Here is a 22020-nt window from a genome sequence, read left to right on the forward strand (position 1 = left end):
TTCACACAGAACTGCTTTTACAATGTTATCTGAAGAGTAAAGACAATACTTATTTTTTTCCTTGTCTTTCCACATAAAATTGTCTTAGGAGTGTTATGTTTTATCACTGTATTTGACAGAATCCTGATAAACTCAGATTATAAATGCTGTTTATTTATATTGATAACGTATGGATTCTAGCTCATTATTACCATAACTCTTTCTTATCCTGTTTTTTTTTTGTCTTTAATTTCATTGGCATTCCCTACATTCTGAATATTTCGTTTTTGGTGGAATTTAAACATTTGTATTGTTGACTTTTTAAAAATTCAGATGCAGTCATATTGAAAAGACAAGACAGCATGTGAAGATGTCAAAGACAGTGTTGACAATGTCATCATGCTGACTTAAGATGTCATGGTGTGTATGTGTCCTGTGTGTGCATCTGTGTTTGTGTGTCTGTGTGTATTCCTGTGTCTGTTTCAAGAGAGCTGAATCTCATTTGACCTGACAGCTTTGTCGTGGCGTCAGGGAAATGTGCTTTTTAGGAAAATCCACAGTATGTTACAAATTGATTTACTTCTCTGTAGCTTATTGATTTCAGGACTCCCAACCTTATTTTAGAATAAATATGTGCAAGATTTCACAAGGCTAAACTACATTGTAGTTGTGAATCAACTAAAATTTGTCTCATGTCCAATATGTTTCAGTTGAAGCAAATGATAATGATATGACATCCACATTTTGGGAGATAAAAATCCTATTTATTGTGATATTAAAATGTTTTGTGCAATCGAACATTGACAAAAGTGTTCTAGAAATCCAATCTCATTTTACAATGAGAATTAAGCTATTTTGAAATCTTTTTTAAAACACAAATGTTGGGCTGAGAAGTTGAAAGCAATGTTTCAGAGTGTGAAGGGCCAGTCATTTTTAAAGATATAATCTTCTCTTGGATTGGAAAAGAGACAGCCTATTGTTATTGTGTAGCTATATTAAGTTGCTTATACTTAACCCTGGCTTTGTGTGCCTGTTAATGTCAGGGAAGTCTAATTGTATGTATGTGTGACTGAGTGACTGCATACTCAAATGAGTGCCAAAGTTACATATTTTGTGAGTGGCTTAGGCTGCCCTCAAATAGGCCTACATTGTTTTCCCCATGATGAGATTGCAGCATGACATTTTGATAAAGACTGAACAACAAATCTTCAACATTAAGGGCTTCACTGGCCCTGGAGGAGTGAGACGTATTAATTTGCATACCTCGGAAATTTGTGTATTTGTTACAGAAAATAAACCCAATTCCTTTGTTTCGACAAATTGAAATGATTCCAGTTATCAGTGGTATCCTACCTTTGTAGAATAATGTTAATTAATGATAACAATAACAAATAAAAAAAAAAACTACAATGAGTGAACTGCTTGATGTGTTTATGTGATGAAAAGTTAATCACAATTTTGTAGCCTACTACCAAAAAAATGGGGCCAGCTCTTGGTCTGGGCAAATAACACATTGAAACTCTTTCTAAATCTTTGACTAGGCTATACTTTTTATTTTTAAATAAAGCTATTTCTCATATTTTTCTTTACCAAAGTCATAATAGGTCACGTCAATCATAAAGTCAAAATCAAAAAGGCTAGTCTAAAGTTTACATTTTGACATAATAATAGGCCTATCGAAATGTCTTGACTTATCACTTTGCATAGGCTACTCAATAATACTAAAATCTCGATTTAGTAGGCTAGGCCATCTACCATTTTTGCCATAATAGACTATCTAAGAATTTCGACTTTAGTTATTTCTTTGCAAGTGGCGGCATTATTTTGCAACCTAGAATTTAAAGCAAGAAGTTCAAAGCTGGTCTTCACCTAGGCTACTCAGACATGCGCCTCTCCTACCTCCACAGCAAGTGAGGCGTTCCCGACGTTCGCCATTTTGAGGGGCCGGGTCGCGGGGATTTCGTGCAGGCAGAAGGCAGCATGGTAAAATGGCTTCGAAATGTTAGAAACCCCGGGCACTGTCCTATGCTCCGCAGTTTCGACCATGATTTAAAACCGTGATACGCTAGCGGTTGTTACAGTTGCCTTATGTTCTGAATTAATTATCTTTAATGACCCCGTATCGCATATGTGGTGAACATCTGGCTTCGTTCTGTTCTAGGAATGTTTGTGTCCATGGAAAGTCTCTAATCATAACCACCCCGCATACTGGACGCTTGCAATTTAAACATTTGTATCCCGGGAACAATTGATAATATTTGACGTCACCAACAGAAATAAATTCGCCCAGTCCTACAAATTCGGTTCCAAGCATCAACGTTTGATGAGCGTGCATCCTCGACCTGTCAGCAGGCAGGGAGTTTCTATTGTGCTGGACACATTTTATTGTTCCTTGCTGTCAAGTCTCAAATCCTACGACATACGTTTGCAAATGTTAACATTAGCTTGATGTACAACGTTCTTTAAAGACATTATGCACGTGGGGATAACCATGTGAATATGAACGAATGCATCTGGTTATACCGATGCATGTCATGAATCACGTTCCACTAGCTAAATGTAATGTTATTTGAATTCCCCTAAATGTTATAAACAAAGAAATAGCTGGCAGCAGCACGGACAGTTAAGAGTGTAACACTACCCGGAACCAAATATCATACCGGAAACGACCACTTTGAAGTGAAGCGAACATAAGTATTCATAGGAAGACGGGGACACCAAAAATTGACACGGGGCGGAAAATATTCCGCTGAAAAAAATACCTAAATATCAATGGATACGAATAATGAGGACATTTTGACTTAAGATCGCGGGTAATAAAGCAATACACCGGCGAGTGCGCATGCAAATGAAAAAATACTCGGCATTTGAAAGATAGCTAACCCAGCGGAAATTGGGTTTGGTTAACGGGTCGAAAACAGAGCTGTCGTCGGGCCGATGGGGAGGCCTTCGAGGTGTTTTTCGGCTGAAGGAAGAAAATGACCTGCTAACCTGAAATCGGATACCGCCTTTGTGTGTGCTTCCCGTTTTTGGACTCTTTTATGCAAGGCCTAACCACATAAAGTCTATTTTTCCCCCAAACGAACTGTTACGGATACCTTGTTTTTTGCCAGCCATCAGCGCCAGCTATCAAACTAGCCAGATAGCTTAATTAGCTAAGTTAGCAAGCGAGATGAAAACGAAACCCTGTATTCTCTTGGATGGGTAGCTACGTTACTGGCCAAGTGGAATTACTTTCATCAGGGGGACTGTGTACTCAAGAAGTATACATTTTATATTTTTTATCCTTCGACGCTTGCATTTGAAAATCAGAATTAACGTCAGAAGAAACTAACGCAGAGGCCCAAGTGTTAGCCAAGAAGCTATTACCGAATGTCACATTATTCTTGTTTTTTAATGTTGCATAGAAGATTTTTTTGCATTTAATATCGCCTGTGTGCTACCAAGAAATGTGATTTAAGAAGAAATTCGATTGCCCCCCTTCCCTACACCCCCCTTTTTAAATTCTGCGTTCCACCTCCTGCTGTGGAGCATCAGGTTCGGATCTCTTGACGACCCGCCAAACCTTCAGGTAAGTTATTAGCTTGCCATCTTGGTCAGGAAGTCGTATAAGTACTTTGTCATTGTTTATGACGAGACAAAAAGTGTAATTATGCATGCGCATTCTTTACAATATCACTTGGGAGTGAGTAAGTGGTCCTGCAGAACGGGCAGAATGACCACCCCACACAGCACGAAAGACATTGTTTTTCCCCTTTCGATTAGGGAGTTTTCATTTGGCTTTGAGCATTCTAAAAACTAATTAATGTGTGGAATATTATTCTAAGATCATATCAACGTTATACTAAAATGATATATTTGCGGGTTTTTTGGCACAATTGGTTCGAGGCAGTCAGTTTTATTGACTATTTCAATAGCGTCATATTTTAGACATTAGATGATAAACTATGGGAAATGGCAAAGCCACTAAATTAACATGGAATGTTGCCAGGCCAAAGGGCAAAATCAGGTAATCCGCCTCAATCTATACCTGAGTTGAGAGGCCTGTCACAGTGTCGACCATCGCGCCATCGCCTGACTGCCCTGTTTGGTAATCTGCTGTGTTCCCCGAAGCCCTAGGCTCCAAAGAGGGAGAAAATGCGTTCCTGGTGCCATCTCCAGTAGCACATTACCCTAACTCGCTACCTGTCTTTTGCACGTCAATTCTGATGGATAGGCCTACCTCAAGTGATTGCCTGCTACGTTACCTGACAGTTCTGGCCAGGACTGGGCAATTCTAGAATGAACGGGGATTATATCATCATGGCCTAATAATGTTTTATTGTTGTTGTTGCTCTTGTGCAAGACGACATGGTACGTCATTTGTTGCAGACTTCTGTTTTCATGAGAATTAACTTACAGGAGTGACCGGCTAAGATTGCTGGTATTGCATGTCCATGTGTCTTTGTGTACATGTGGGGAGTTCATTTACCGATTAGTATAATTGTCAGTAACTCGAAAGGTTAAAAATATGTCATGTCCAGACTCATTATAGGATGTCTGCTTAACAGGAATATTGGCAGATCCTTCCTTATTGTGCAGATACTATTCCTAGATACTTAAAAAAAAAAATATGGTAGTCATTTGTATAATGTGTCTCGCCATTAATGTTTCCTCTTCATGAAACATTTTCTTTGATTAGGTGTCTGCAGTTTTGGTATGGTATGTAGGAAATTCTATATGCCTGTATACAATACAATAACCATAGTAATGCTAAAATGTAATTTAACATCTTATGAAGCAATTTGTACTTAAACTGGAAATGGCAGTCTATGTGTATATTTGTTTACTTCTTTTCACATCTGTCCATACTTGAAGTTATTTGATGAACCACTACTGAGAGAATAAGACTGCTGTGGTGTAGACACTGCTCTTATGGTCTGCTATTTTGTACAGATTGGAGCCTTATGTAGCTGCCACTCAAGTTATGGTATTCTTCCATGCTCTGGTCTGGGGGAGGGCTGGTAGCCAATGGTGCGTTTAGGTTTGGTTTCAGGTCTTAGTGAGTCACCCAATATTTTCTCACAGAAAAAAAGATCAGCATGCATTAAACATTTTTATTTTGGACTTGGAAAACTGTTTGAGCCCATATTAGGCCTACCTGAACAATAATAGGAAAAGGTTCTAAAGGGGACAGGCCTAAATCATGCATTGATGTCAGGTCAAGAATTGCCCCCACCCCCACTCCCAAATGTTCCATGCCGGTACACTGACATCATAGCCAATTGCACACGGGCACAACACAATGTAACACATTTGTTACATTGTATTTATTCAAGCATTGCATGCACCTCGGTTCAATTGTCAAAAGGTGCTCCCCTTATTTCTGGCGTATAAGCTAATAATTAGCTTATAGTTTTATGCAGTAGGAGTGTGACATTTACTTGTAGTCTGAAAAGCTTTGTAGCCATGCCCCCCCTCCCACACACACCCCAGTCACTGGAATAGACTGTGTGACAAAGGACTCTCTTACTGATTGAGTTTTGTTGTATTACTGATAATTATTTGTCTTTTCTCCTTACTATTTTGAGTTGATGCGGGACCTTGTAGATACATGGGTGGATTGCTGAAATGTGATTCCTTTCTTTTTAAACACTGACAGTGCTAAATGTTGGTAATAATCAAAGAAACACAGACAGCTCATTAATTAGGCCTATTACTGAAGTCAATGACTCATTTTAACTGGCGTTAAAGTTAATTTAAAGAATTACCCCCTCCCCCCTGTGTGTGTGTGTGTGTGTGTGTGTGTGTGTGTGTGTGTGTGTGTGTGTGTGTGTGTGTGTGTGTGTGTGTGCATAATTGAATGAAAATCATTATTATTAGATACTGAGTTTGTACCCATTTTTGGGATCAAATTGAAATCTGGTAGTGCTGTAAATTAAGGAGACGCAGTTCTCTAATCCCACAGTGGATTGCCCCCTGCCGAAAAGCAAAATAGGTGTTCTGTCAAACAGTCACACCTACAAGACGCAGACCACTGTGCCAAGGAATTGACAGACCAAAGCTAGCTAGCATCTGTCATAGACATAAACCTGGCAATATGGCTGAAGAATCTATCACAATTAAATTATTCATATCAGTCGATATTGGTAACTATTGATCATTTAAAAAAGGTTTATTTTGGCATATTGCCAAACTGGCTGGTAGATTGAAAAAAAAAACTTAGGCAGGCAGTTACAGTGTTTTCACTTTATTGGTATCTGCTTTCATGAGTACTTTTCTTGTCATACTCTATGAGTATATGAATACACTATATTAGGCTAAAATCATTTCGTTGTAATATGTGTGAATGCTTGTTCAACCTTTAAATTGATTAGGACAAAAATGTAATCTGAATGTTAATGTGGACCGGAATCGTGACATCAGTAACTATGCTGACACAGAAGTTATGTAGTGAAGGAACTTGCTGTGATATCAATTGCCTGACAATCCATTCTCACCACTGATGTGGAAAACGTTGACATTCATTCTCAGTCCGTGTTTACATGTCTACATGTTAGAATGTTCGTCCATCCTGTTTGTTACATACTGTGGCCGAGGCTAGTTTTATTGTAATTAAATGGGCTGTTTGCATGTCACCCATTGCAAGCAATATTATCAAGGAATACGGTCTCGATGGGTGGTTTATGAGCCAAGAAGCATGCTTGAAGTTTAATGATGCATCAAAATGTGTTACATCAAACAATTTCCTTATTGCAATTTGTAAACTGTCTATTGCAAGATATATCGGTCTCATTGTGTCACCCAGGCCTCAATATACATGATCGGTTGTTATTAGTGCAATAGCTTAATTGTTTCATTGTATTGTAATACTGTCACGGAAGATAATGTTATATGATGTTATATTCAGCATAGCTATATATTGCCAATTCTGACACAGTTATAACCACAACTTTAGAAAAATTGTAAAAAAAAGTTTTTTTAAGAGAACAATCGAACCTGTACTAATATTAATCTATTAGGCAGGGTACTCTGATTATACATTTTTCATTTCGGTTTTCGTTCGCATCAGTAGTCAGTAGGAATGCCAAGGTGACAAGTCATACACACATTAATGAAGCCTCAGTGTACCAAATTCTGCATTAATTTGTTTGCCCTTTCTCCCTTAGATTTTTGTGGAATGGAGACCACAATAACAACATTATTAAGAGGGTCATACCATTTATGTAGCCTATCACAACATTGTTATGTCTGCTAAAAAATCCTTTCTTGTTTAGTAGGCCTAAACCTGCCCACAAGCTCCACACAAAACTAGCTCACTACTGATATGAAACATTGTTGTTTCAATATGGTTAATGGAGGTGGCATCATTCAATTCAATTCAATCAAAATCATTATTCAATCAGGCATTATGGTAACAACCTGCTTCTTACATGAACATATAGTAGTTAAATGGACAGTGTTAAGTGAAGTCAACTGACGGATAACATTGTGAAGGCTAGTAAAATATAGTTTATAGTATAAATATAGTAAAATACAAACTTGCTCATGAAGTGAATAGAGTGGGTCGACTCATGATTGGGATTCTTTTCCAACACCTGCATCGCAACTGCCGCTAACTTAATACTAACTGAAATACTAAGTATAGCTTTACCAATCACATTGATCAGAGATTCCGAACGTTACTTTCTACGCCTAAACTTAAGGCTACAAACTGACCTAATATTTTTCTGCATTTGTTGGTGTTTGCACTAGGATGGATGGATCCAGGCTAAGTAAAATAAGCTGCAAGTAACATTAGCATTTGTATCCTACCTTATTACAGCGGAAAATGTATCCTAAGCCTGCTCATGACTGAAGTGAACTTGAATAAAACATTGTTGTACAGGCAGATTACATTACAATCAAATTGACTTTGGGTTAATAACCTATAGAACATGAAGTAATGAAACAGACATTGACAGAGGCCTTTGCAAAGGCTAACATAAGCTGCAACAACCTCAATAGGAAAAAAGTGTCTCCATCAAAGTTACATTAGGGTAACAGTCTTGTGAAATTGACACTATTTACTAGACCCTCTACATTGTTTAATTTCGTTAGCCTACACTTTGTGACGAGAATCTAGCCTCTCACGATCGGGAATTGATCAAATCAGATGGACCATCAAATCAGTGACCATGATCAACTACTTCCAGCATTGTGCAGTTCTGACCGAACGTGATGCATGTTTGTGAAATTATGCCAGATCTGCACAGCGAGAAGTAGTCAAGCACGCCCACTGATTTGATACCGGAACATGAAATAAGGCATTAATACCTCCAGAAACAGCCATTATTAGAACCTCTCTGTTCACTTTCAAAGTTTAAAATACTTCGGTTTGTCTGCAGGGGTCCTATCCATGCTACCACCTAAGTGTAAGGCTATGTTGAAAATAGCGATTTATATATTACAGCCTACAAACTATTTTGTTGCTAATACAAACGGCTCCTCCGCTCAAAACTCTTCTGATTAACTTAGTCCTGCTCCCAAACGAAAGTTTGAACTCTTATCATTCCAGGTTGCATCCAGGGTTGTTTTAACGGATCCTAACACCGGAACAACTATAGGCCAAAAGTATTGCCGAAATGTATCAAGTTGACTGACTGTTGGGACGTTTTCTAATTGGAACGGCGTGGCTTGATGTGGTTTAGCGTAGCACATCAATCAAGCACAGCCTACCATCCACCTTCTACCTATGGACATGCTTCTACAGTGGTTGCGTTTGTATTGTTATCACCTGGTATTGTTAAGAGTTGTCAACAGTTGGTGTCGCTGTTTAGACTAATCAAAATGTTTTTGTTTTCTGATTTGTGAATTGGAATTGGACTGTGCGAGATCACAGAGATGACTTGAATCAAATGGAAAAAGGCATTAGTTTCCTTTGTATTGGCATTCATGTATTTACGTTGCGGTCTATTACTTGTGTTAACCCATAAAGGAAATATGTTGTTAGTCTATGAGGGAAACCGCCCTGTATAGAATAGATCTCTACAGTTGGAGTTTGGTTTTTGGAATGTGAACAAGGTTGTTGGGAATAGGTTGTTTGGTTTATTTGCTACGGTTTATTTTCAATTAATTAATCAAGATGATGAAAATGCATTTCATAATAGGATGATGCTTTATTAATCTTTTTGATAACTGGTTTGTTGATGACTACCATTAGCCACTCCAAGACTAATTGGACACCAACCGGTTGCTCTTTAAATGCATGTTTTTTTCAAAGGAATATGAAAGTGAATTTCTTGTGAAAAAAACTTGCGAAAGAATAACTGCGTTTGAAGGACACTGGTTAGCATTAATAGCCTAGTTATTGTTTGTCATCATAGGATCTTTTCTACACAGAGAAGCCATTCTAAAACACAGTGGGTGCAAAGGAGGGTTTTAAAAAGTGGTAAAATGTGTTTTGTAAAGGCGATCATTAAAAAAAAATCTGTTTATGCAATGCCATATCTAAACAAAAATCTTTAAATCTTTGATAAGTTCTGCGAAACAAACTTCACATCACTAATACCATGTATTATGTTTTTTCCCTAGAATCTGCATGCAACCCTTGACCAGGTGGAGGTGAGACACTCGGAGGTGAGACACTCGGAGTTAGAAGTCCTGCTGTGCCTGGCTCACGGAGGGAAAACTCTGGAGGACTGAGTGTTTTCAAGGACATCCTGGTCTCCACGCAGTTTCACGAGGCGACTTGGGAAATTCCCAATTCTGGCAAGATTTATTTGGAACAGTTGGTTGACCTGCATTCCATGAACTTTATCGAGTTTTAAAGATTTTTGGCTGTAGACACTAACTGGGCACATTTAGTCACACTTCTCACATAGAGCGTTTTTTTTTTTTTTTTTGTCCTAGCATATCTCACTTTCTATTATTTAATCATGAACTTGACATCTGTCATTCTGAAAGGAGTTCAGTAGGTACTTTGTAATTTAAGCTTCCATGATCAAGGGCAATTTTGAATCACAAAGCACAGAAAGAACCCAAATTGTTTTAACAGAAAAACAGTAAGCCAGTACAACATCAGACATACGCATAATCCCTCGAGACGGTAGTATTCCTATATAATCTTTTTAATTTATCTAGCATTAGTAGTGGACCTATAGAGACAGTTTCCACAGAACAATCCCCCCCACCCTCCTTCATTGTGCTGTACACTCCAGTGTCTGTTTCTTGGAAGCCTTTTGGATTTACTACAACCTTTCTTCAGTCAGGCTGCATTAGGACAGCTTTTGCAAGAGCAACACAAATCAGAGAGGCAACAGTTCCTGCTTGTTTAAGTGGAGGTGGGATTGTCCTCTTAAGAGAGGCTGGGCAACGGGAAGCAGCCCCATCAGCAGCCCCTGAGCAGCTAGTGGGAAATGTTCCAGTTCGGTAAATACCCAATGGACATTTTAGAAATGCTGAGTGGACACCAGGCTCACCAGTTCAAAGGCCTGGGTTTGGAGAGGCAGTTGCAGCACCAGCAGCAGGTTCAGCTCCAGCAGCAGCTCCAGCAACAGCAGCAGCAGCAGAGTGAGGCTTCTGTTCTCTCCGGCCTGGGCCTTGGATCCTTACAGAGTTCTAGGAGTAATGCATTTGCGGATTCATCTTCCATATTTGCCAAAATGAGTGCACCCCCTCCCCCTCTTCCACAGCAGACTCAATCCTCACAGAGCTCCAGGAAGTCGAGCAAGATGAGCAGCAGTGGCAGCGGGAGCTCATCTGGATATCCCCAGTTCTTACGACCCTTCCACCCTGCCGAGGCAGCCTTGGCCCAGGAGCAACTCCACTCGGGGATGGGCCGCTTTGACTTTGGCAGTGGAAGCAGTGGAGGAAGTTCGGGTGTGATCGGAGGAGTTGTGACATCTGCCCCACCACCACCACCTTTACACCCTGGCCTGTCTGTACCCCAAGCTTCCCCTGGACCTTCCTCATCCTCACCCTCACCCTCCAGTTCAACCTCCACCTCCAACAACCCCCCCAGCAGCAGCAGCACTGTGGCCTCCTTGGGGCAGCCACTTGTTGGATCCCAGTCTGATGCTCGAAGTTTACACCAGCAGTTCAGCTGCATGCTTGCTGCCAATCAGTACTATCTCTCTGGAGTGCCAGCCAATGCCAGCTTGGAGCAGTTTCTGGTACAGCAAGGCACCCATAACCATCTGGGGTTGGGTTTGGGCCAAGGGGCTGGAGATTCAAATTCAGGCTTGGCACCACCCCCAGCTCTGCATCCCTCACACACTCACGGACATCCAACTCCCCAGCCCCCACAGCAACAGCAGCAGCTGCCACCCCATGCCTTATCACACCCCCACACCCATGCCCATCCACACCACCCTCTACACCCAGCCCCGCAACCTTCACCTCTTGGAGGCTTTGATTTTCAAGGCATTCCAGTGCTCTCTTCCAACCAATTAGCTTCCCTGATGCAACAAGAAGCAGGCTTACCTCTTCCTTTGCCACTTCACCTGTCTGTCCCCAAGGATGAAGGTAAGGGAGAAAGTGGCTCTGGGGCCGGAGGAAGTGGAGGTAGTGGCAGCAGGAGAAAGAAGGCCATGGCCGGCTACCTGCCCCAGAGAAAAACTGACGGAAGCAGTAGCAGTAGTGGCAGTAGCAGTAACCCTGGCTGCCACAGCAGCTCTGCGGGACATGGTCATGACACCGCCTCTGGCCTCGTTGGAGGAGGTGGAGGGGTTGGTTTGAGGGGTCTTGCTGGAGACCCCTCGTCCATCCTCTCTTCTACACAATCTTCCTCTTCTTCAACTGTCTCCTCCTCCTCTTCTTCCGCCCCATCCTCTAGCTCTGCCTCAGTTTTAGTAACCAATGTCTCACAGCACCCTAAACAGCCTGACAACCAACCTCCCATGGCTCCAGCTCCTACACAAACAGAACCTGAGCCCCTGTATCACTGTGGGGAATGTGGCAAGTCTTTCACGCACCTTCCTAGCCTTCGTAGACACATACGCACCCATGGTGGAGATGGAGAGGGTGGAACTAGCGGCAGTAGCTCCAATCTCAATGCTAACCATCACCAAGCTGACACAAGCCTCCCTCACTCAACTCAGGATGGGATCTCTCAAAACACTCATCACCGAGACCAGCAATCCAATCCAGACCCAACATCATCGTCCTGCCCAAGCCCAGAGAGGACCTACTGCTGCTCAGATTGTGGCAAGGGCTTCAAGAAAAGGGGCCATCTCCTTCAGCATGGAGTCATCCACTCTGGAGCACGCCCCTATGCCTGTGGTATCTGTGAGCGATCTTTCAATCGCCGTGAGTCCCTCACAAGACATGAGAAGATCCATGAGGAGAAGCCGTTCCGCTGTCCTGCATGTGGACGCTGCTTCCGGGAAAGCACTTCCCTGCTCAATCACGCAGCTTCTGGGACCTGTGGCAAACCAAGACGCTCTAGAAGCAGTGATGGGAACAGCTCTGTGAATTCAGCGGATGGAAAGTCAGGAGGAAGCGGAGAATATCACAGCCGACAAGTTGGCGATGGATCAGGAATGAGCTATGGGAAAACTGAAGGACGTGGTGGTGCTGGAATGTCCTCTTGTGATGGTATGTATCAGCAAGGAAGAAGTGGAACCAGTGGCACAACTCCTAAAATTGAGGGGAAATATGGCTCGGATTACTCTAGGAATCGTTACCAAACATCTTGCAGAGTTGATGATTACCGTCGCCAACAGGGCAATCCATCTCCTTGTTACTCTGCTGATGGGTCCTGCAGCAGTGGAATGACTTGTCCAGCGCTGCGGAAAGCTCCTCTTGCACCCACCTTACATCCTCATCCTCAGAGCCAGCAGCAACACCATCACCACCAACCTCACCTTCCCCTCTCCTCCCTTCTGGATGACTCTGAAGATGAAGTCACCAGCAGTGCCATGTCTGCCATAGCTGCTGCTGCTGCCGCGTCATTACCTGCAGAGCTGAACAACAACGAAGGCCGTGAGGAGAGAAGAGACATCATTGGAGGTCTGCTAGGAGGTCTTGGCTTTGGGTCCATGGGAGTATCCCCGAGTGGGCCGTCTTCAACATCTGAATTGGACAAGTCCTATCGAGGAAGTGGAGGGAGTGACCAATGCATGAGTGGCTCCATGATGCCCTTGTCCCATCCAGCTCAGCCTAACCAGCAGAACCCCAATGCCAAACCCAAGCGCCCAAGGAAGCCCAGGCAGAAGAGAGAACTCCGCCCTGGTGAAATTGTTGTCAAGCGTAGACGGCGCCATCCAAGTGGACCACGTACAGATGGGGAGAGACCGTACCTGTGCACCGTGTGTGGCCGTGGATTCAGCAGACGTGAGACCCTCCGTCGTCACGATCGTGTACACACAGGAGAAAAGCCGTTCCACTGTGACGTCTGTGGGAAGGATTTCAGAGAGCCTTTTCACCTCACCAAACATCAAACCGTGCATTCAGGCGAAAAGAACTTCAAATGTTCCCTGTGTGGGAAAGACTTTGGCTATGCACAGAGCCTTAAGAGACACACAAAACTACATCTGAAGGGGGATTTTCGGCCAAGAAAGAGTAACACTAAGAGCAACTCTGCTCAAAACCATGGAGGAGTTATCAGCCAGCATGGAGATCAAAAAAACTCGGGCGGCTACTATACTTCGTATCCACAGGGTAACTCACAAGGATCCAATAACACCACAGGCAACCAACCCCCTGCTCGGCTATACACCTGCGAAATCTGCTGGAAATCCTTCCGCCATCATTTCCATCTGACCGCCCATCATCAAACAGTCCACGAAAATGGGGGGGAAAAGCTCTTTTGCTGTGAGGTGTGCGGGAAAGCCTTTGCATACTCCAATAGCCTAACCCGACACAGGCTGTCTCAGCACGGTTTGTCCCAGCCCCCAACAAACCAGACCTCTGGTGCGGGAGGAAGCGGATCTGGGGGTGCCGGATCTTCAGTGTCCGAGAGTGAAGCAGCCACTAATGCCCTCCTCCATCTGACTCCAGACAGCGGGCCTCATGGGGGCCAGTCATCCCACTCATCCCACTCCACCCACTCCACCCTCTCCCACCCACAGCATCCCATCCCCCAGCCAGCCGGCTACTCCCCCCTCTTTTATGTCCCTGAGTCAGGCCCCCATACCTCTGGCTCCAGTGCGTCTTCTCAGCACCACTACTCCCCCAGTGGCCACCACTCCAGCCACCAGTCATCACTGGGGTTAAAACCGGATGTCTACACAGGGAGCTCCTCCAGTATCCTGAGCCCTGCTCCTCCTCTCATCCCAATTGCTACTGCTCAACAACAGCAGCAGCAGCAGCAGCAGCAGCACCATCACCACCAGCAGCCGCAGTCACAGCACCCTTTTCAGTTGCCTCCCCTCCAGCCTCAGCGCCCACCTCAGCAGTCGGGGGAAGTCACGCACCCCAAAAAAAAAAAAAAAAAGAAGTTTAGTCTGATCAGCAGGGGGCCTCTGATGGGTTACATGAACCATGACAACTCCAAAAGATACAGACTGATGCGAAGAAAAAAGCGCAGACTCCAGAGACAACTGAAAAGGAAAAAATGGATCCTGGCTCAGATTCTCCGGTCCAGAGGTGGTGCTGGGGGTGGAGGGACGTGGCGCGTGGGTCGGTTAAAGTTCCGAGGGCTGAGGTCGCTGGAGATCCACCTGAAGCGCTTCCCGTGCCCCCTCTGTCCCAGCACCACCTTCTCCCGCCAGGCTTCCCTGCTCGTCCACCGCGCGACACGCCACCCCCCCAGGACCACTGGCCGCAAGGCCCGACTCCACTGCTCCGTCTGCGGGAAGCGCTCGCGCCGGCTCCTGGGCGCCCTCCGTCACCGGGCCTTCCATCTCAACCAAGGCTGCTTCTCGTGCCCGCGCTGCCCCTCGCGTTTCTGGAACGCCGCCCTGCTGGAGAGGCATAGGATTGCCTGCCGGCGGGTGGGCACTGCTGCCACCGGGAACTGGGGTCTGAAATTGCAGATGTCACCCAAAGGGACAGTCGGTGAGGCCCAGAGCGAGAGATCAACAGTGGTGACTGAGTACAGGCACTAAATATTTTTTTAATTAAAAATAAAGAAAAAAATACAAAGCAAAAAAAAAGACCTAAGATATCTAGGGTGTTTTTAAGATGATGGGGAAGGGGAAGGATAGGGCATAAGTGTTGGAGGAAGACATGCCTCTAGATATATACTTCACCATTAACATGAACTCTTCCGACCTGCATCTAAAGCAACATCCATATAAGACATGGAGCTCTAACTTGGATTCCTCAAGGGGGAAGTACTCTAGTAAGCGTGACTGTTTTCGTAGCATCTCTGTCCTTTTTAGATGCATTCACCATATCCTTTTTCGTAACATCTGTTTAGCGGTAATGAATGCATTCAAATATGAGTGAATTAATCCAAACAGTACTGATTTTATTTCTCCTGTTTAGTTTTCCCTTGTTATTCAAACAGTATAGTCTCTGTCTTTCTTTTGATAAGTGTAGTTTTTTTCTGTTTATTGTGGAATTGTGCTTTTTCTGTTGTTGTTTTTGTTTTTTGGTCATTCTGTATTGGCCAATGTTCAGCTGAGAGGTGAATGCCTGGGTGGAGAAGGGTCAGTCTTGGAAAAACGATGTCGTCTGGGCATCGAGGATAACACGTTTAGACACTGTTGTTGTGAAACTTAACTCTGTGAATAACATAATCCCTCATCAAAGAAATCCCAAAACACTTATCCATCAGTAAAGACGTCAAAAATCACAAGCAGAAAAAATAACGGCATCTTGATCTAGGGTAGAATGCATTGGTAGAGGCCATTTTCAGAATTGCTGATTTAAAAAAAAAAGATAAGAAAAGGAAAGAAGGAAAACCTTGGGCCTGCATAGAACAGTTCCAAGTGTCTTTGTTGTTGAGGTCTTGGAACACACAAGATGGGATCAGCCACCCTGTACTGTACAATTCGTATTATATTTTATTATATTATTGTGTTTTTTTTTTTATATTCCAAGTATAAATTCTTTTTTAATCATTTTTACTCTGTGCTGGGTGGGTGGGATGTGACAAGGGGGTTATCCGTGTAAGTCGAGGGGTTTTAAGTGTATCCATGTGATTTTATTTTTCTTTTTTTTTTTTCTTCTCCCTCCCCTCTGGATTTGTTTGTCCTAGTCTCCCAACACGATCATATCCACACACCGACCTATAGTTCCTCTCTTCCCCTTTTCTTCCTCTGTAAACTAAAAATAAGAACTATAAATACTAAACGACTATCCTCTTTTTTTTCCTAAACCTACAAAAGATGTTGAGACCCTCAAGAAATCAAATAAAAAGGTAAAAAGATTGCTTGGTGTAATATTTTGTTTGGTTTGTTATTGCTCATGATGATGAACTGTGTGGTAAGACCTGAAATATGAAGTAAGGAAGCTTTGAAAATGTGTTCTAGATAACCATTTAAAAAAAAAAAAAAAAAAAAAAAAAAAATTTCTGAGGCACTCCTGAGAATTGTATGTTTAAAAAGCCTTTAATCTAACATGGCTATTCAGTTAAGACATGCCTATTCATTTCTGCGTAATAACCTTCATCAGTAAAAATTCTAAATATATGTAGGATATATTATAAATATACAGTGAGGAGAAAATGTATTTGATACCATGCTAAAGTTGCCTAAAAAGAGGAATATAAAATCGTCATTTGACAATTGATCTTAATGTCTTAATTCAAAAATTGAGTAAAAATAAAACCGCTAAGTACGCCAATTTTCTTTGTGATGGAAGAATGTTTCGTAAATAAATAAATGTTCTTCCTAAATGCTAGGGGGAAGTAAGTATTTGACCCCCAATGTAACCCTATGGGAATTCAACACATAGGGTTAACATAGGGGCGGGCAGATTTTTATTTTTTAAGGCCAGCTATTTTATGGATTCAGGATATTATGCATCCTGATAAAGTTCCCTTGGCCGTTGGAATTAAGATAGCCCCACATCATTACATACCCTTTACCATAGCTAGAGATTGGCATGGTGCTTTTTCCAGTAGGCCTATTAGCCTGTTTGATGCTCATTGAGCTCAATGCAAATCAAACAGGCTAATAGGCCTACTGGAAAAAGCACCATGCCAATCTCTAGCTATGGTGAAGGGTATGTGATGATGTGGGGCTATTTTAATTTCAAAGGCCAAGGGAAATTTATCGGGATGCATAATATCCTAGATCCATGAAATAGCTGGCCTTTAAAAATAAAAATCTGCCTGCCCCTATGTTAACCCTATGTGTTAAATTCCCATAGGGTTACATAGGGGGTCAAATACTTCCTTCCCCTAGCATTTAAGGAAAACATTTATCTATTTACGATACATTCTTCAATCACAAAGAAAATTGGTGTCCTTGGCGGTTTGATTTGTACTAATTTTTTGAGTTAAGGCATTAAGATCAATTGTCAAATGATGATTTTATATTCCTGTTTTAGCAGGGTATCAAATACATGTGCTCCTCACTGTATATAGGACTATATATTTAAGTCCAAATGGATAGTGGCTGAACTTCAAAAATGAATTGATATTCCGGAAGGCACATAATTTATGACACACGAACATAATCACTCTAAGTTTAACCTTATTTCTGCAGCACCTTTAGCCAACTGCACTCAGTGGTCTTAAATTATTCTCGAAAGGACTTTGTCCAGAATTTAAAGGTCAAGACCATTTTAAAGTTTAATGACTAGGGCTGTAACAATATGCAAATCGAAAATCGCGACACTCGTATCCAAGAACCTGTGGTATGTATGAGGCAGCTTCGCGATACACCCCTTCCAGTGTTTCCTGCAGCGCCTTGCAGCTTAGGCAGCTGTCTAAGCAACATGCGTCGCCTGCCTTACAAGTACAAAAATAATATGAATCATAATTGCATAGCTCTCGTAGCTTTCATTAGTCCAGTTTATACAGGTTTTCAAATATTCTAATCCTCTAGTAGTGTTCCAAATTATTGACATGTTATTTCACAAAATGTCTATTTTTCAAAATACAGGAGGAATGTATCAAACCATGGGTCAAATCGTCATACAAACCGAATCGTGAGTTTGGTGTATCGTTACTACAGCCCTATTAATGACTAGAAGTCTAACATACTATACGTGTTTTAAATGCTAAAATATGACTGGCAGTGCTAATGCTGAGTGCTGAGGCTGACGGCATTGTCTTTCTTGAGCCTGTATGTCCAGGTGGTCTCCACCTGGTACCCAGGGCTTTGTCTCACCGCCCACGCTCACATTTGCTGGCACATGCCCTGTGAGGTGCCACAACCAATTAGGAGAAAAACACACACACACACACACACACACACACACACACACACACACCTTCCGGCAGAGCTACTGTGCCACATCAGAGCTTCATTTTGCCCACTCTGGCGGAAGCCGTCAATCTATCCATGCTAGACACTTTTAGAGGATAACTGAAATGAATCAGTTGCTATCCTATTGTAATCAATCAATCAGTATTATGATAAGTAATAATAATTTTAAGGGGCTTTACTGGTTTGAGATTATCCGTCAGTGGTGCTCATCCTAGTATGTGAATTGACTTAATTATTTGTTTTTTCTCTTTTTTTTTTGTTATCTGCTATACTTGCAGAAAACACTAGATGGCAGTATAGGGCCACTGTTCAAATGGCTGAGATTGAGATGTAGGGAACTCATGATGTGCAATGAAAGTGGAGACAGCTGGATATCTGATGGTGTTGATGAACACTGATTTGCTTCCGTATTTGTGATGAGACATCAATGCAGTAATAATGAAAATGTGTTTTCAAATATAAATATATTATTAGAATATTGTAGTTCATAATTATTTAAAAGAACAAGAATATTAGCCTATTCGTTGGTGAAAGTTATAGTTCACAGACTGTGAATCATTGTTAATCCTGTCTTCTCTTTGATACTGTAATTCATTATATCATTACATGTAGCTTAATACATGACAGAACCAAATGAGAAAGAACTGCAGTATCAATAGTAGACAGTCAAACTAAAGACAAGTGCACATTGTGTGAAAAAACATTGTGGCCCTTGAAGAAGTAGTTTTCACTGAGAATCGAAAGTACAAAAATCAGTGCAATGATGTTCTATGTGGAGAGTGTAAGGTCATGACCTTTAGAATGTATCAAGCCACACTAAGATGTAGCCTCTGCATCTGTGACTAGACGTCAACAGTGCACAACCTTGTCGCAGTGCGTGTTGAGGCATCTCTGACAATTCCGTATGTGTGCTATGTCCCAAACTATAATCAGTCACAGTAGGTTAAAAAACTGATGGTGTTCATGAAGATATGAAGAGGGTATGTCTCATAGTCATACCTGTTCTTAGATGGTTGTCTCTAACTTAACTGCATCTCTTGGCGCTCACATTCTATTCTTCCTTTATTCTTTATAACTGCCCTTGCTTTCCCCCCTCTCCTACACTCAGATACACACATAGATATAATCTTTAGGTCCAAATCATAATCATTAGAGGCATTGGAAGTTCTAAATATATGTAGGATATATTATAAATATATAGGACTATATATTTAACAAGAAAAACACTGCCCAACATGATACAATAGTATCTGGATTGTTTGTTTTTATGTGTCTATTAGTGGTAAGGAGGCGAAACACATGGAACAAGATCAACTTCGATCTGATGTCTGGATGTAGCACTGAAACGCTAATCCACAGACTAGTGAAGCCTCTGTGCTGTTGTTTTACACTTGCCTCACGCGGCACTTGCATGGGGAAGAGACTGGGAGGAGCGATCGACCTAGAAATATCCAATAGGAGGCCTTGGAAGGTTGAAACTGACCTACTTTGAACCAATGGCGTCGACTCTAGGATGCCCATAGCAGCACTCCCGCGTGCATGGTCCATGTGCTTGCTCTGAGTAAACGAGTTGGTCTTAAGGTAGAGAGCAGAGATATTTGTGTCGGCCAAAACACGAACGCTCACGTTTTTGGCATCAGTATACCAGCTACTAGGATAACAGGTTACACCATGATCAACTGTAGGCCTGATATGAAGAGAAAATCTTAATTAAACCTTCAGCTGAAGCTCCTGGACAGTCGGTAGGTCAATAACACATTCACTGTGAATATTGTATTATTCCCTACAGTATCTTTTTGTTGATTTGCTCTGTAAAGAAAAGTTTGCACATGCAATGTGGGAATAATTGAGCATGTTCATGCCTATTAATTTGAACAAAAATATTTGTGTGTTTACTTCCTGACATTGGCGGTTTGCCTATTCTAAACCACGTGTTTTTACACCGTGTATGGTACAAATAAATCTTTTACAGAACGGGTTAATGTAAGAGGCGTAGTTCAATATATGAATATATATTGAGTGACTGTTTGCTATTGGCTTGTGGTTGGGAGGCGGGTGTCCTTCATCTTGTAATGGGAGGCTATCAAGGAGGTGTGAAGCATGAATATTAAGTAAACCCCTCCCTCAGCGCTGTTTCCCCGTGAGAGGTGATGTCACGAGAGCGGCCCGTGTTCGTTCCAGCTGACTCTCACCGCGGTTCGAGCGCTCGCGTTTTCTTATGGGTGTGCGGTGAAAAAAGCGCGTGAAAGACTGAGCGAAGGTGAAACCATTTGAAGGGAGAGGGAAACAGCAGCAACCAAATCTCGACTGACTGTTACGTTTTTATTTTATTTTTGGTTAATTAATCGAAGGATTTCCAGGCGGTGTTAGGCTCAACATTTCGCCTGGTCTGGAATTACCTATTTCTTGGCGGAGTATTACTTGAATATATATATTTAGGCCGTTTGTGCATAGGCCTATGCTATTTGCATTTATTGATAGTAGTTCTCTTCGAATCCATGGACGGCTTTCCTTTACAACTGTTTTTTTTCGGGGAATATTTCTGTCCAGGCCATGAGGAGTATCAAACTGCTGTAAAGACAAATACTGCCAAATAAATGGACCTCTTGAAAGAAGTGGAGGAATTCGTCGCAAGTTTAAGAGATCCAACTTTGTTTGTCCTGGAGGCGAGTGACAAGGGGAGGGAGGTTTAAAACCCCTTAAAGGTGGCTGTGCGTCTGTCAAGAGGATGAGAGCGAAAGTCTAAATCGAGATTATTTATTGTTTAACTTCTTTTTGCAAAAGGTGCAGCCTTAGAGGGTATTGACATTTTATAGACTACTGAATTTTGTACGTCTTTTAATGTGGATGTCAGCCTACTACTTGAATGATTAGTTTTTTTCAGATGATTTGATCAGCTCTTCGCTCTGCGCAAGGGTGTGCAAATCAGTAACCAGTCTATAGCTGTATTTATACAGCAGTCAGGTCGTCTCATTATCTGAACGCATAAATCAACAAAAGACAAGCTAGGCTAAGTGACTGACAGTTGTTCGTTGGCGTATTTGTCTATTAGTCCCAGCCTCCGAGATAGACCTTGAACGCACATCAGGAATCAACGATGTCCAGGCCGCTAACTCAGCTCCTACCACCGGAGGTACCAGCTGTGGCGAGCCCGCAGTTCGGAACCGGCAACCCGTCCGTGACCACCCCTAATGGCCACCCGAACTCCATGGCGAGCCTCAAGACCCTGCTGCAGCTCCCAATCAAAGCTGACCAGCGAGGCAAAGACTGCTGTGAAATGAAAGGTGAGTTTCTCTCTCTCTCTCTCTCTCTCTCTCTGCCTCTCTCTCCCTCTCTCTATTTTTCTCTCTCTCTCTCACACACACACACACACACACACACACACACACACACACACACACACGTCCATCTGTGTGTATGTGCCTGTTTAAGCTGGATTTATATTGATGAAACATCAGAGATCATATAGTATACATACACCCCTTGCCTTTTCTGTTTCCAGAGGTTGATTTATTGCTTTCTCATGCTGCACAAACGTAATTTGTGATGACCATATTGTGGGATGTAAAATCTGGGGGAATATATTATTTTGTGGAGTTGAATTTGTCCTTTAAATTGTGACGAATTCGTACAATATGATAATCACCCTGTAATTAACAATACTGTAAGTGTAGGCCTACATTACTGTGCATAATCTCTCTCTTTTTAAAAAAAATCTCTCATGTGTCTTCCCACAATCTCCCACAATCCTTCACAC

General features: G+C 42.2%; 2 protein-coding genes across 3 annotated transcripts in view; both read left to right on the top strand.

The window, feature by feature from the left end:
* Positions 1-2565: 2565 nt before the first annotated feature.
* znf865 (zinc finger protein 865) lies at positions 2566-16257 on the top strand. Its single transcript, XM_062530312.1, has 2 exons — positions 2566-3550; positions 9532-16257. Exon 2 carries the CDS (start codon positions 10356-10358, stop codon positions 14985-14987), a length of 4632 nt encoding a protein of 1543 aa, XP_062386296.1. The 5' UTR covers positions 2566-3550; positions 9532-10355; the 3' UTR covers positions 14988-16257.
* A 3577-nt stretch (positions 16258-19834) lies between these two features.
* Positions 19835-22020, top strand: part of dbpa (D site albumin promoter binding protein a) — an 11681-nt gene continuing 9495 nt past the window's right edge. The window contains exons 1-2 of one of the 2 annotated variants that reach the window (XM_062529141.1): positions 19835-20005; positions 21316-21547. In XM_062529141.1, coding sequence (XP_062385125.1) covers positions 21361-21547 — 187 coding nt within the window. In that variant the 5' untranslated portion in view covers positions 19835-20005; positions 21316-21360. Of the gene's footprint in view, positions 20006-20421; positions 20969-21315; positions 21548-22020 lie in introns of those variants that run through there. The other variant, XM_062529142.1, reaches the window with a different exon arrangement.

This window comes from Sardina pilchardus, chromosome 24, assembly GCF_963854185.1.
Source record: "Sardina pilchardus chromosome 24, fSarPil1.1, whole genome shotgun sequence".
Classification (NCBI taxonomy): domain Eukaryota; kingdom Metazoa; phylum Chordata; class Actinopteri; order Clupeiformes; family Clupeidae; genus Sardina; species Sardina pilchardus.